A 13,614-nucleotide genomic window follows, 5' to 3' on the forward strand; every position below is an offset into this window, starting at 1 on the left:
GAGGTTTAGTCAAACGTATATTACGTTATTTAAAACACACATCTACATTTGGTATATGTCTTAAACCAGCAACCAACATACAGTTATCTTTCGCTGCTTATACAGACTCTGATTGGGCTGGTTCTTTGGATGATCGTAGATCTACAAGTGGTTATTGTATATTCTTAGGTGGTAATATCATTTCTTGGAGTGCTCGAAAACAAAAGACTGTTTCTCGTTCCAGTACTGAAGCTGAGTATCAAGGTCTTGCAATTGCCACTGCAGAAATCATGTGGATTCAATCTCTTCTCACATAATTACAAGTGACAACTAATCTCCGCCTGTCTTGTGGTGTGACAATCTTGGAGCTACTTATCTTACAGTCAATCCTATATTTCATGCTCGAACAAAATACATAGAGATAGACTATCATTTTGTTTGTGATCAAGTTTCTTCCAAACAGCTGGATGTTCGATTTATTTCCTCCAAGGATCAAGTAGCAGATATATTCACAAAACCCTTGTCTAAAGATCATTTTATAACTCTAAGAACCAAGCTTACGGTTCAAGATGACCTGTTGCGCTTGCGGGAGGGTGTTAGAGATACATCTGTGACGTAATACTCAAGCCACCAAGAATGTTCTAGAATGAGATATACATGGAATAGTTTTTGTATTCTAGGAAACTTAAAGATAGGAAATACTTGCGTAAGAAGTATTGAGAATTGTATAAATATGTATTCCAGTTGTATTAACTTTGTACATTGAAAATTAATAGAAGTACCTCTTCTTTAAACTCTTCTGTCTCTTTTCTAAACACAAACAATATCAAAACTCGACTTGACCAGTTGAATAGCAAACATCTCCCCTTTGTGCTGCTTCTGTGATACTCATGACGAAACTCTCTCATATTTGCTTCTCCACTGCTCCTTCAATACGGTTGTGTGGTTTGGTTTAGGTTGTAGGGGTCCAAATAGTGCATATGAAATGATTCAACGGAGGATTGAAAGCTGGTTTGTCAATACAGGCAATACTGCCAGGGAAAATTTGAAGAGAAGAAGCCTTGAAGCAACGACTTGCTGGTGCATTTGGAAATCCCGATGTACCAAAAACTTCCAAGCAGTGCTGATCAAACCCGAGACGACAATCACTCAAATCATTCACCTTCTAAAACAATCTGAACCACTATCCCTAACATATACCCTTAACAGAAACCCAACATAAACCCAGCTGCAAGACATTCAGTTGAAAGTCTCACTGAAGACTCGGTCTGCCATTACACATTGTCTCTATCAATCTCATCCCAGACTCTCTCTGGCGATTATTCTTTTTACAGATGAAGAAAACACAATCGAAGACTGTAAACTCTTCACTTGCACGGTAAAAACAAAACAGGAAGGAAACACACTTGGTGTCATTGCAGCAATAAAGTGAAAACAACTGCACAAAAAAAGAATCTACGATATCCATGTGGAAGACAAGAAGCTGATGAAGGATTTGAAGAAGAAGTGGAGCAACAACCTGCATCAATCCAACAACAAACTATTAGATACCTATGTAGATTACATTTCCTATTTTCGCAAGCTTGAATGTTATTCCCCAAGGCAGATATGGTTGCCAAAAATTCAGGAGATAGCCTCAAACTATAACTCTAACCCTCAAAACATTGAGCTAAGAGAGCTCTTCCTTGATAATGATGACTTTGTAAGACTTCATGCTGGTCAGGGTGTTTTACCTGGCTAAGTTCTGTCTTTTCAAAAAGAATAAATAAAATCTAGGTGAACTGTGTTTGGGAGATTGAAAGCCCCGAACTACCAGGCTAAAGATTTAGCTCTCATTTGAAAGTGCAAGCCTACAATTTTCCCATCCGACTTTAGCAAGGCAGGGAACTAATAACATCTCCAAATCTCTGATAAACATAGATAAATCACATTCCAATTTCCACCCAGTAATGCATGGGGCAAACTGTCTACCTTTTCATTTAATTTAAACGTACAAGTCAAAAAATAAGGCAATATGATTTTGCTTACAAGGATTCTGCAAATACAACATACTGCACAACTATTATATCCAACTAACACAATAGATCAGCAACACTGTTTCAAAGTGCAATCAAAATTTGAAGTGCCTTGCCAACCCATAAAAGAAAATAAAGTGGATGTAAATCTATTTAATCATAATTCTAAACCAGTGCTACCACATATTTACTCATCATCATTATCAATTACTATCTTCCTTCTTTTGAGATTACTCTTTGACACAGCTGGTCCAACATCATCATCTGAGTCAGCTAACTCGTCATGCAATTGATGATGTAGCATGCTATGATCGACATTGTTCAAGAGATCATCACCTGTCGGGCTTCTGGTTTGGTCAGTGTTTTCATCGACACCCATGGCAGCAAACCCCTTCTTTACATCTTTAAGCAATAAGCTTGACATGTTGTTATGGTTCTGCTCTCTGAAATACAAGTTATAAAGAAACAAATTGTTCAGTTGTGCTGAAAAAACGGAAAAGGAAACAAATTTGATTTAAGTAACAAAATTAATACGAGTCAATATCTAAAGTCTAAAACAATTCATGCTAAGCTCAGTTACCATAAACTATATCTGTTATAAGTGAGCAAACCCCATCATTGAGAACTATAAAGTTTTACAGGCACAACAAGGCACAAACTTATAGTTGCTGTAGATCCACCATCAGCTAGTACAAAAAAATGCTTTCTAGGTCGTCGCTTACGTCACTAGATATCTTTCACTTTTTTCTTTATATCATCTACGTTTCTTTACCCTCTTTTTTTCTCTTTTTCTCGATTTGCTGTCTTAGCCAGAGCTTTGAAATTCTTCACTATTCAACACGACGCACTCGCATTTACGATGGCTCGATTCAGAACCAATTGACAGGTGTCAGTTTTTCTAAAAAGCAGACGCTCTAACAGTATTTTAATCTTCAACGTGGATTATGGATGATTATTCTGATAATCAGAGACGGCATATAAAGAATTCACTAGTATTGCGAGAAAACAAACACTGATGGAGATGTAAGGACGACAAACCTTTCAGTGTTATCTCCATGGTCTTCATTAATTGTATCATCAATTGAGCTGGTTGTGTGCATCTCATCCTGTGACTTCGATGAAAGTCTCCTAGCACTTCTCCTAAATCACACAAAATAAGTAAAATAGAAAAGAAAAAAAACGAGAGAGGGAATGGGAGAGAGAGAGAGAGCCTACTGAAAAATAGAGCTTAAGACTTCCTCATCACCATCATCTTCTGATGCTGTCATTTCAATCTTCCTGTTAGCGGAACCTGTGGCAGTTTCCCTATCATTAAATGTCGTGCCCATCTCTCTCTTTTTTCTCCTGAAAAGTTTGAAAAGCAAGGAAATTATATCAACAGAAAGAGTAAGGAATTCAAAAAGAATTTATGCGGATATCCAACAGCATCAATAGCACAAAAGCTAGAACTGAACAACTCCAGATGGGGATACATAGGTTGTATCATAAACTAAAATCAACTAAAATCAGGGAAGCTGACTCAGTTTATAAACATTAGCACAAAAGATGGGAACAAATGAGATACAAAATCATCAAACTGAAATATACAAGTTTCGTAGTAATAATGGTATGAAAGTTTACAGAAAAAACTGAGGGATGAAAAGAAATAGTTTATTATTGAAACTTCTCTTCATTTTTTACGATCATGTATTTGGTTTTTGTTTTGTGTGATTACTTTCTACTAAGATGAAGACTTTGGATTCCTTTACTAATTGCAATTGGTAATTTATAGTTATTCCAGGTACACTTTACACTGATACAGCTCAAGTATCAAGACCAGATATGTATTAGCATGCGTATTTGAAACACTACAAAGAGCCCATGAAAAATTTAGCTACAGTATTAAGACAATCTTGTTATACAGTAATTCTTAGAACAAGCACAATACCTTCTCTTCAGTGCCAGCAATGTTTCATCATCAGATTCCACTTGTTCATCTACAGTCGAATTATCATTATCAGCTTCATCTCTTAAAAGTGTCTTTGATTCAACTGGTCTCTTCTTTATCAAGCCAAGTTGCTTGAGTTTTCGAGTAGCTTGGGCTGCTGAAAATGTATTATTAGTATCCAATGTACTTGCAATCATGTGGCTGCACTTCTTATCATTTTTAAACCTGTATGGCGAAAACAAAACCAAATGATTAAATAGTAAATGTGAAAAGAGAAGGATCAGTTCAAATCTGTCAATGAAATGCCTCAGAAGTATCCTATATTAAGTAACAACTCAGTACTCACTGCTCATATAAATCTCTAAGCATCTTCTCCTGCTCTTGGCTGAAAGCACGTACACTTTTCCTAGAATGAATGGAAACAGCAAAAAATTATCAGTAACCTAAAGTGGAAGTAAATGTGTAACACATGCTTATTACAGATGAGGACCAAATAAGACTCTTCACAAGAAACAACACGTTGAATAGTTTTTCATAAATCACACGCTTCAATTGGTAAGAGTAATAGACTAGCAATCTATTTGACATCACACAAGCAATGTAACAACATGATCCAGATGTAATTCATTACTCACGTGGATCTTTCCAAAAGAGAACTTTCCTCCAAATCGGCCAAGGTATTTTCCTTGTCAGACATCATTTTACCATCATCAGCAGAAAGCATTCTTTTCTTTTCAACCTTAAGTCCTAGCTGTTTAAGCTTATTCGAAACTTGAGCTGGAGAAACATTTCCATCGGGATCAAGGGATTTCGCAATTAGACGAGCACAGTGCCGATCCTCTTTATATCTAGAAGTCACATTTTGTCGAAAACAAGAAATCAGCAACAGCAAATTAGATCATATAATCATCAATAGCCAAATTCGACCCTGTGCTAGCCACAACAAACTTGTAAAATCACTATACACCGGGATACATAATAAATAAATAAAAACACCAAATTAGTTTGCTCTCATGAAAACTCGTCCCACTACCCAAATTAATTTTTTTTTCAGAGGATGCTGTAAGCAAACTAAATCCAAATACTTACTTCTCGTACAGACTCTTGATATTAGTCTCCATATCTGAATCAAAAATAAGTTTTCTCCTTCGCTTAGGAACTCTAAGAGATTTGTGTTCGAAAGAATGCCCTTCACTGCAACAGCCACACACAATCAATCAGGAATCTCTGGTACTAGCCAGACACAAAAAAATCAAACAAAGTAAGAATTTGATTGGTGCATACTCTTGAGTGTTGCTGAAGTTTGGTTGCTCCATTCCTTCAATATCACTGTCTGATCTGGATGTATTGCTTTTGCTCTGGTCATCAGATTTATTCCTAAAAATGTAAGGTAAACATGTCAAATGAAAATATGAACAAATTTTAGGACTCAAATTATACCACATAGTCTACCCAGCAGTGTCGAGCAGTAAAGCTTGTTCCCGTTTAATTGGAGAAGAGGCTAGAGAAACCAACAATTTATCCTTATGGAAGAGCATTGAGGATTTCAGTCAATATTATGAAAACGCCATGACCAAATGACATATGATGAGGATGAAGAGAGCTTGATATCTACAGACAAATCTTACTTGCAATGACTGCCTTCTGGTGGTATTACAACATCAAATTCATCATCACCAAGTGCATCCGCTATGCTTCTTCTCCTCATTCCATCATGTCCTAGTGACGAACCAAATTCACCTTCATTACCAGAAGAAACAGTTCCGAATTTTTTGCATTCTTTCCTTAAATTGCCAATCTCGTTTAACAATCTCTCAGAGCTCATGTAGTGGCATTCTTTTCGTGTCTTCCAAAAGAGTATTTCCACAAAAAGAAGAGGCTGGATCTTCATTTTCCTTAACATTTTTCTGATTAGATCAGTGAGGAAAGAAACAATATTTGTATATTCCTTTTGTGGTGATGCCTTCTGCTCAGCCAGGATATTGTAGAATGTTGTAAGGAGGGAGAGCTGCAAAGTTAGACCAGCAAATGTACACATGAGCTATCGAGTTCAAAATATGTTGGATAATTCCAGTAGATTCATTTTCCACTTTATCACCTGATATAGCATGGGTGAAAGCTCTAGATCCTCACAAATCCGCCGCAACAAGCGTGTTATGTAATGATTTGTACCAGCAGAATTGCTTTTGTAAAACTTCAGCAGCCAACATAAGTTTTGGATGACAGAGTTGTTTGCAAACATAGATACCAAAGTAGATACGCTAAAATCAATTTCATCTGTTGCAGCTACAGGATCATCTTCAGAAGATTCATCCGTTTCACATTCGAGATCGTCGGGCTCAGAACCATGATGAATATTTTCCTTCGAAGTTGAATCCTCAACAATATTACCTGTGTCCAGCAGGGGGCCTTCATGCCCCACAATGATATCAGGGATCAAGGTGCTTTCTTCTTTTCCATCAGAATTTGGATTTGCTAAACCGTCCTCCAATAGTCCATCTGCATCTACTGACGGTTTCCCAGTAGACAACCCAACATCCCCTTCTTTATTAACTCGAACATCTCCCGAATCATCTACAACAGCCTTTTTGTCTGTCTGTAGTTTCTTCTTTTTTCCTCGCCTAGATTTTTTAGCAACCTTAACAATAAGATTATGTAAGAGTGAGATAGTCGAGCACCTACCCAGAACACCAAATTGAAACAGAGACAAAAAAAAATCTGTAGAAATCATTATGAAATGATCACAAGGTCTCATACACCAGTGAACTCACAAAAACCAGATAATTATATTTACAAAATAAACTTATGATGCTAAAATGTGTGGTTCCCTCTGGGAATATCAAGGAAGACACATAAACTACATGTTTAGATATTCTTGACTTAATTGTACATGTTTATAAATTTTACACAGGTACCAAAATAAGTGTGACGTTGCCATAAGACAATAAACATTAGAATTTCTAAACCTCATGGGTGGGTCAGGTGCCTGCTGGTACAACTAAACCAAGTGTATCACACATCAAAGCAAGTTTTAGTCATTTTACATGTGATACAGCTAAATCATTTAGGTGCAAAGGCTGGAATGAACTATACCCAGTTCCACTTAAATATTATCCCCAGAGCCCAATAGCACCCCTTTTAGAAAGAACAATTTATTTGTGCCATTAGGGGCAGAGACAGCCCTGGAGAAGAAGGAATTTATCATCCATATGTAGGCCATCACTTTCGTATGTGCTAAAGCTTGCATGTCCTCCAACAAACCATATGGTGGTCTCTAACTCAAAGACATGATTTCCACTCTTAAGCAGTAACCCAAGCTGAACATTCTAAGAACTGTACAAATTGAGCAAACAAACAGGAAGGAGAACATACTCTTAATGTTCCTCGAGCTTGAAGATTTTCCATAAGCCGCACAACAACATGCATCATTTCTACCAAATCTGCAAGGTCGCTGTAAATTGGGACAAAAGCCATACTTTAATAGGCACGTCGACATGTATCATTTCTACCAAATCTACTCTGTTTTATTTAGAAAGGGTAAAATGGGACACAAATCGCTTTAATTGAGGACTGATAATATATTTATAAGGCACCAATAGTTTCCTGTCTTATGCAGTACAAACAAAATCAGGTTTCAGGATTGAAAATTTCTCACACATGTCTGCCTTAACTGTTTGTTCATGTCCCATAGGATGTCAAAAGACTCTATAGGTAGGGATAGTGAAAAATCAGTGATAGGAATTAACAGCAGTATACAAATATAGGCACACAGCATCAGTGATGATAATTGTCTTTTGCCCTGCATATACCTCCCAGTCCAGATCAATGAGGCTCAAAACTCAGGAAAGAATTAAAAACAAGAAACAATGCGTTGGAAGATGTTGTGCAAGTACCTTTTTGGTTGTTTACGATTGTTGAAGTTTCTAATTAAATTGATAAGGAATTGTGTCATCCCTTGGTCTGTTTGATCATAGAATATCTTATAGAGAAGGATGCGAGCGGTTTGAGGCTCCTTAGAATCTTCAGGGAATAGCTTGAGTACCAAATCTAACATGCGAATCTACATGAAACAAAAGTAAGCCAGCTTGAGAAGAGGATCACTAAGCAGTAGAAGTTTCCCCATCGTGACTTTAGATAAAATAGTTCATTCTGCAAGTATAGCATGTCAGTACATCTAACATTGTCAAAATACAATAACGATGTGGAATACTAACTCTTGGATGCATAATGGTGCATATTACACGATTTTTACCACACTTTAGTGATCTGCTGAGATGTGTGTATACTAAACTTTGACTAGGACCTTTCTCTTTGCATGCTGAAAGATACTCTCATGTGAAGTTACTATCCACATTCAAATCAATCCATGAATTTATATTCATAGTTGACACAGCTATCAGCTAATCCTATTCATTATTTTTCACTTTAAAAACTCGAACTGATGCAAGTGCACCGATGATAAGGATTGGAGTCACTTACCATAGTTTTCATGAGAGACCCCGCTACAGACAAAAATTTGTACTCATATGTTTCCATCAAGCCTTCCTCTTTGCATATATTTTCATCTGTTTTTTTACCTTTTTTTGTTTCCTTCAAGACCTCAAAAGCAATACGCCATTTACGTATGACTAATGAGAACATGGTTTCATTCAGTGTAGCTGCAATTGGTCCACAAATATCACCCTGGAATGATGTGGTATCATTAAATTTACTGGTTTCAGCTTCAGAAGTGTCGCGCTCCATTTTTTGCTTTAGTATCATAAAAAATACTGCAGTCAATAGTAGTAAATGAACTTCGCAATGCGCAATTCTTTTTAATATGTAATATCATGAAACTTAGAAAATCATAAACAGTAATCTTAAAAATATGAAACAGGGTTCAACAACTGAGACTTCTGAAAAGTTGGTAGAAATACTACTATACACGTAAATAATGTTAAAGAAATACCAACACAAACTATTCACTTAATTTTCCACAACAGGAACTTATGTTTGGAAACAACTAAGCATTTACCATTTTGTTTATATCATCCTGGGGTGAGATCCAGAACCCACTAGTTCGGATGCTTCAGTAGAAACCTCAAGCATATTGATAAATTCACTAACAACTTCTTTGGTGCAAGAAGACTCATAGTTGTGGAGACAGATTTTGAATAAAATCACTTCTCACCTTTGAAACTAAGAAAGTCTGATGTTGAAAGGCTGTAACAAATTGGGTAACTTGGAAGAAAACAATCACATCATTACTCTGAATGGAATGGCCTTCCTCGTCTTTCACAATGTCCTCTCTGATTGACTGCATCAAAACTGAAAAGGTTTGTGTACAATGATAAGATGATGTAAGAATAATTCAAAACGTGAACTACATCATGTCCGTGCCCAACAGAATGACGTACCATTGTAACCCGCTGATAAGAACTGATTTATAAAACTGTGGAACAACTCCAAGATGATCTCTTTTGACGAGGATAACTTTCCATTGTCCCATGCAATTCTTTTAACCGGACCTCTTTGAGCCTTATGTGGTTTGAGATTGCGAGAGGTAGTTTTTGGATTTCCTTTGCATAACGTTTTAGACCCATCCTGTTTCAAAGAATTTGGTTAACAGGTTAATTTTTTATATAACTCATCATTATCATCCAGACTAGAGGCAAACCCGTACCATGGAAAGGGAAGTGAATGTTCCGCTGAATTGGGAATGACGATCCAAATTCTTGGACCTAGTTAGCCTTCTTTTGTGTCTTTCTTCCTCCATAATTGACTGGAGTGAGTTAAGTGATGCTTCAACATCCTCATCCACCTAGACAGTGAGACCTCAGTAAAGTTACTTCTATAATGGAGTAAGATGTTGTACATGATGATTATTGATACCAAAGGAAAGAGATGAGCATCATGCTTCATCTCTCCAAACATATATGTAATGAGTAAAAATGTCACATCATAAATAAAAATCCCTCGTTTCTTAGTTTTCCTAAGTTGAATAGTACGATTCTTAGCACGCACCCCTTAACCCCACACTAAAAGAACTTACTGAGCAACGATTGCAAGAACTTCTAAGAGTATACAATTGGTCATATAAAGAAATAGCATAACATGAAATGGAATGCTGGAGTAGTGAGATAAATATCCATGTAGTAAAGAGTATCACTAGCTAGGGATGGATATTCACCATGGTGAAATATCTTGCTTACACAGGCTTCCAAAGAATGAAAAGAATAAACTAAAAAGTGAATGCAGCTCAGCTGACACAATAACAATTATTAGAAACATGAACCAATAACAGGTATATGAAACATGCATAACAAATGTGAATAGCCAAATGAAGTTTATATGATACAAAAATAAGAAACTTCATCAAAAATGCTGTAATAGCATAAAATTTAGTGATCACCCAATAACTAGGTATGTCCATGCAGGGTTGTAATTTATATGCATCCTAATAGCTACTCGTAAAACCCAAACTCGGTATTCAGGATTCAGGATAATGTGTTTTTGCAAAAATTATCTACCTCGGTTATTGAGTATACTCGAGGTCAATAAAACTGAGCGCTACGTAATGTAACTATGGACTAAAGAGATATATGCAGGCTCACTATTCAGGTTTTGGCAGCAAGATTAGTAAATAAACCCCTACGATTCTCTAAAATAAAAGTTAGAAGTTTAAAAGATAAGACTAACCTCAGAGCCTCTTTTTGATGGTTTTGCAATCAACTCCGGCTCTTGGCCCATAAACATGTAATGGAATATCTCTAATAAAAGAAAGTTTTCTTGACGAAGATAGCTACAAGAACCACCCACATGCTGGGTGAGGACTAAGATCAGATCTGTCACATGCTCACGAAACAGGAGTTCAATAAACCGGTCTCTTAAGAACAAGCATTGAGTAGCATATCCCGATGCTTTCTGCTGTAATGAGATATCCTGTATAGCTAGAATATTCCGGAACAAAGTAAGCACCAGCTCAACTAGTTTCAGATCATCCTCTGTGAATGCCTCTCTGCATAAATGGACGTGACAGGAACCAACAGAAACAGCATTAAAGCCTCACCGAAAATCCAATACTAAATTGAAAATACCAACAAACTTCAATGATGACAAGCATGTGTAATAAAGTTGAGGAAGAAAGTCTAGACTCTTGAGGTTAAAAACAACTCGGTTAGAATTTTGAATTACAGAATATTTGTTGGCTCAAACAAAAGATGACCAAGTCTGAAGTTTTCTTATAATGAAGCATACAAGGTAGGACCAATATAAGAAACTTACACCCCACGTTCTAAAATAATGTTCATATGCCTAAAAGATAATAACAATCAAACACTAAACAAGTTATGAATGTAATTTATTGTTTTTCTGATCGACAATAGTTACTGTTATTATTTCAAATTCTAGGACCAATAAGTGATGGACCCAGAATTGCTGATAGAGATGCAACCGGGTCACTTGCAATAATTCGAGAATAAAACATCAATCTTGCAAGAACGAAATCCAAAAGTGTGAAGGAATCAAGCATTGGATTCTTTGGTAGTTGCCATCAATATGGTCATGGTGGAAAATTATACACCACACGCTATGTACAAGGACATTATAATTCTAAAAATTGACAAATGATTTCCCCAAATACTAAAGAGGCTGTTCAGTCAGGGTTTTGAGGAAGCAAGTGTAGATATATTGCTCACCGTTCTAAATTTTCCAGTGGGCTTTCCAGAAGAGAGACAATGACAGCAACTGTGTCATTGCGTGCTATGGATTCCTTTAAGCGCCACAAAAACTCTATCTGTTGGGAGATATTATTTGATCCTGGCTCGATCGGCATTGTAAGAAATACCAAAACCTTCACTGCACATTCCAAATGCATGGTTATGATAATAAAATCAAAGAAAAGAAAAGAAACAGATAATTTAAGAAAAGAGTAAATACCTGCACTTATCACCAAATCTCGATTGTCTTGACAGAGTTCGATAATTGGTACCAAGTCCTTGGATACTATGTTCCATTTGCAAACCTGGTTGAATACATCTCGGGTCTCTGGATCATCACGTCTCAGAAATCTCTGCAAATCTTTCAAATTATCTGCACAAAAAGGATAACAAGAGATGATTAATAACCGAAAGGGGAAGGGGGGAAAGTTGAACCCCGAAGAGACACAACATGATACCTAAACAAAATTCATTCTTGGTATAACCAATCCAATTGCCGTCATCGTCCTCTTCAATAGCTCCAAGCCCAGCGCAAATTGAGGATAATCCTTGGAGATCCATTGCTTTTTGAACAGTGGACTCTCTGTGGAAACTAAAATTAGGGTTTTGCAAGGAAGAAATTAGGGATTTTCACACAGATTAAAAATAAAGGTAATAATAAGTCTAAGCACTCTAAGGATCTGTACCGCAAACGCTTCTGTTTATTATTTTTTTTGGCTTTAAATGAAATGGATTTATGGGCTTCTTATAGTTTGCGAACTAATGGCGCCAAAATTTAACACATTTCCCGCCTTTTTCCAGCCGTATTTTTATTTTCATTTTGCGCAGGTGCAGGGGACCCGTATCACACTTAAACTCTGTGTCGCTATATTTTTCAAGGCTATTATTGGGGCGTCACATTTCATTAGAGGGGCGTCACCTGATAGGACGAAGATGGGTCACGCAGAAATAATATCAAAAACCCCTTATCTCAAATAATTTTGTAATGACCGAACAACCCTTTAGTTAATTTTAATTTAATTCAATTTTATTAGATAATAATTAATTTCTACGGTTGGAATCAATCCAAACGTCGACGTAAAACCAATTTCTACGGTTGGAATCAACCCAAATCTGGACGTAAAATCAATTTCTACGATTGGAATTAAAAGGAACCTGGACGTAAAATTGAAATTTACGGCTAGGTTGACGAAAGGAAAATTCAGTAAACTAAACCTAGACGTAAAATTGAAAATTACGGTTGGAATTCAACTAAACCTAGACGTACAATGGAAAATTACGGTTGGAATTCAACTAAACCTAGATGTAATACAACATGCAAGCCAAAGTTTACGGTTGAATTGAACTAAACCTAGACGTAAGTTCTTCAAAAACTAAATTACGGTTGAAAAATCTAACTAAAACCCTAATTTTACTTCGATTTCATTCAATCCAACCTATTTTAAGCACAAAAACAAGTAAACAAAGATGGGTATGTTCGATTATTACCTTACATACACCATGGGGTTTGTTCGATGAAATGAATTCAAATGGATTTACGATGAAAAGGATGAAGAGAAAGAGGAGAGGAAGAAGAAGAGCAATTGAAATGTGAAGAATGAAGAATAGAAATTAGGTTTTGTTTCTGTTTTTAAGTTTTAATTTTAATTGAAGGGTATTTTGAACAGTTGCTATTGAATCAAAAGTACCCCATAACCAGATTTTTGGTCACTAAATATCCAAGTGAAGCCCCTCTATTGGATGGTGACGCCCCAATAATAGCCTTCATATTTTTAGGCTTCTCATATGCATAACCCACGCGTACCTTACTTTTTAGCGTCCCAGCCTCCCAGGGTATACAGTTGTTGTGGCCTGGGCTTGCTAGTGGTTGACCACGCGTGGTTAGCCATGCCCAGCAAATCTGATTAAAAAAAACACGTGTACCGATTATAACGCATAACCTGAAAAATTTAAGTTAAAATGAAAATTCAAACGAGTCTTAACTTTTTAATGAAAA

General features: G+C 36.5%; 1 protein-coding gene across 2 annotated transcripts; it reads right to left on the reverse strand.

The window, feature by feature from the left end:
• Positions 1 to 1,933: 1,933 nt before the first annotated feature.
• Positions 1,934 to 12,314, reverse strand: LOC113358406 (protein timeless homolog). 2 transcript variants are annotated; one of them, XM_026601966.1, is made up of 20 exons: positions 12,077 to 12,314; positions 11,839 to 11,991; positions 11,598 to 11,757; positions 10,600 to 10,918; positions 9,584 to 9,721; positions 9,318 to 9,504; positions 9,092 to 9,228; positions 8,401 to 8,670; positions 7,815 to 7,981; positions 7,294 to 7,372; positions 6,020 to 6,559; positions 5,550 to 5,929; positions 5,206 to 5,298; positions 5,011 to 5,115; positions 4,557 to 4,769; positions 4,268 to 4,327; positions 3,922 to 4,146; positions 3,210 to 3,338; positions 3,033 to 3,128; positions 1,934 to 2,437 (listed from the first exon to the last, which is right to left on the reverse strand). In XM_026601966.1, exons 1-20 carry the CDS (start codon positions 12,177 to 12,179, stop codon positions 2,182 to 2,184), a joined length of 3,810 nt encoding a protein of 1,269 aa, XP_026457751.1. In that variant the 5' UTR covers positions 12,180 to 12,314; the 3' UTR covers positions 1,934 to 2,181. The 2 variants fall into 2 exon arrangements, with proteins under 2 accessions (XP_026457751.1, XP_026457750.1); XM_026601965.1 differs by having other exon boundaries at positions 3,033 to 3,134.
• Positions 12,315 to 13,614: the final 1,300 nt, after the last annotated feature.

This window comes from Papaver somniferum, chromosome 3 (genome assembly GCF_003573695.1).
Source record: "Papaver somniferum cultivar HN1 chromosome 3, ASM357369v1, whole genome shotgun sequence".
NCBI classification, from domain to species: Eukaryota; Viridiplantae; Streptophyta; class Magnoliopsida; order Ranunculales; family Papaveraceae; genus Papaver; species Papaver somniferum.

Excerpts from the sequence above, each read along its gene's own strand:
- LOC113358406 (XM_026601965.1), bottom strand. The coding sequence starts at position 12,179 with ATGGATCTCCAAGGATTATCCTCAATTTGCGCTGGGCTTGGAGCTATT. Across the intron at positions 8,671-9,091 it reads AGACTTTCTTAGTTTCAAAG|CAAAAAATGGAGCGCGACAC; the intron begins GTGAGAAGTGAT and ends ATGATACTAAAG. Across the intron at positions 7,982-8,400 it reads GGTCTCTCATGAAAACTATG|ATTCGCATGTTAGATTTGGT; the intron begins GTAAGTGACTCC and ends TGTTTCATGTAG.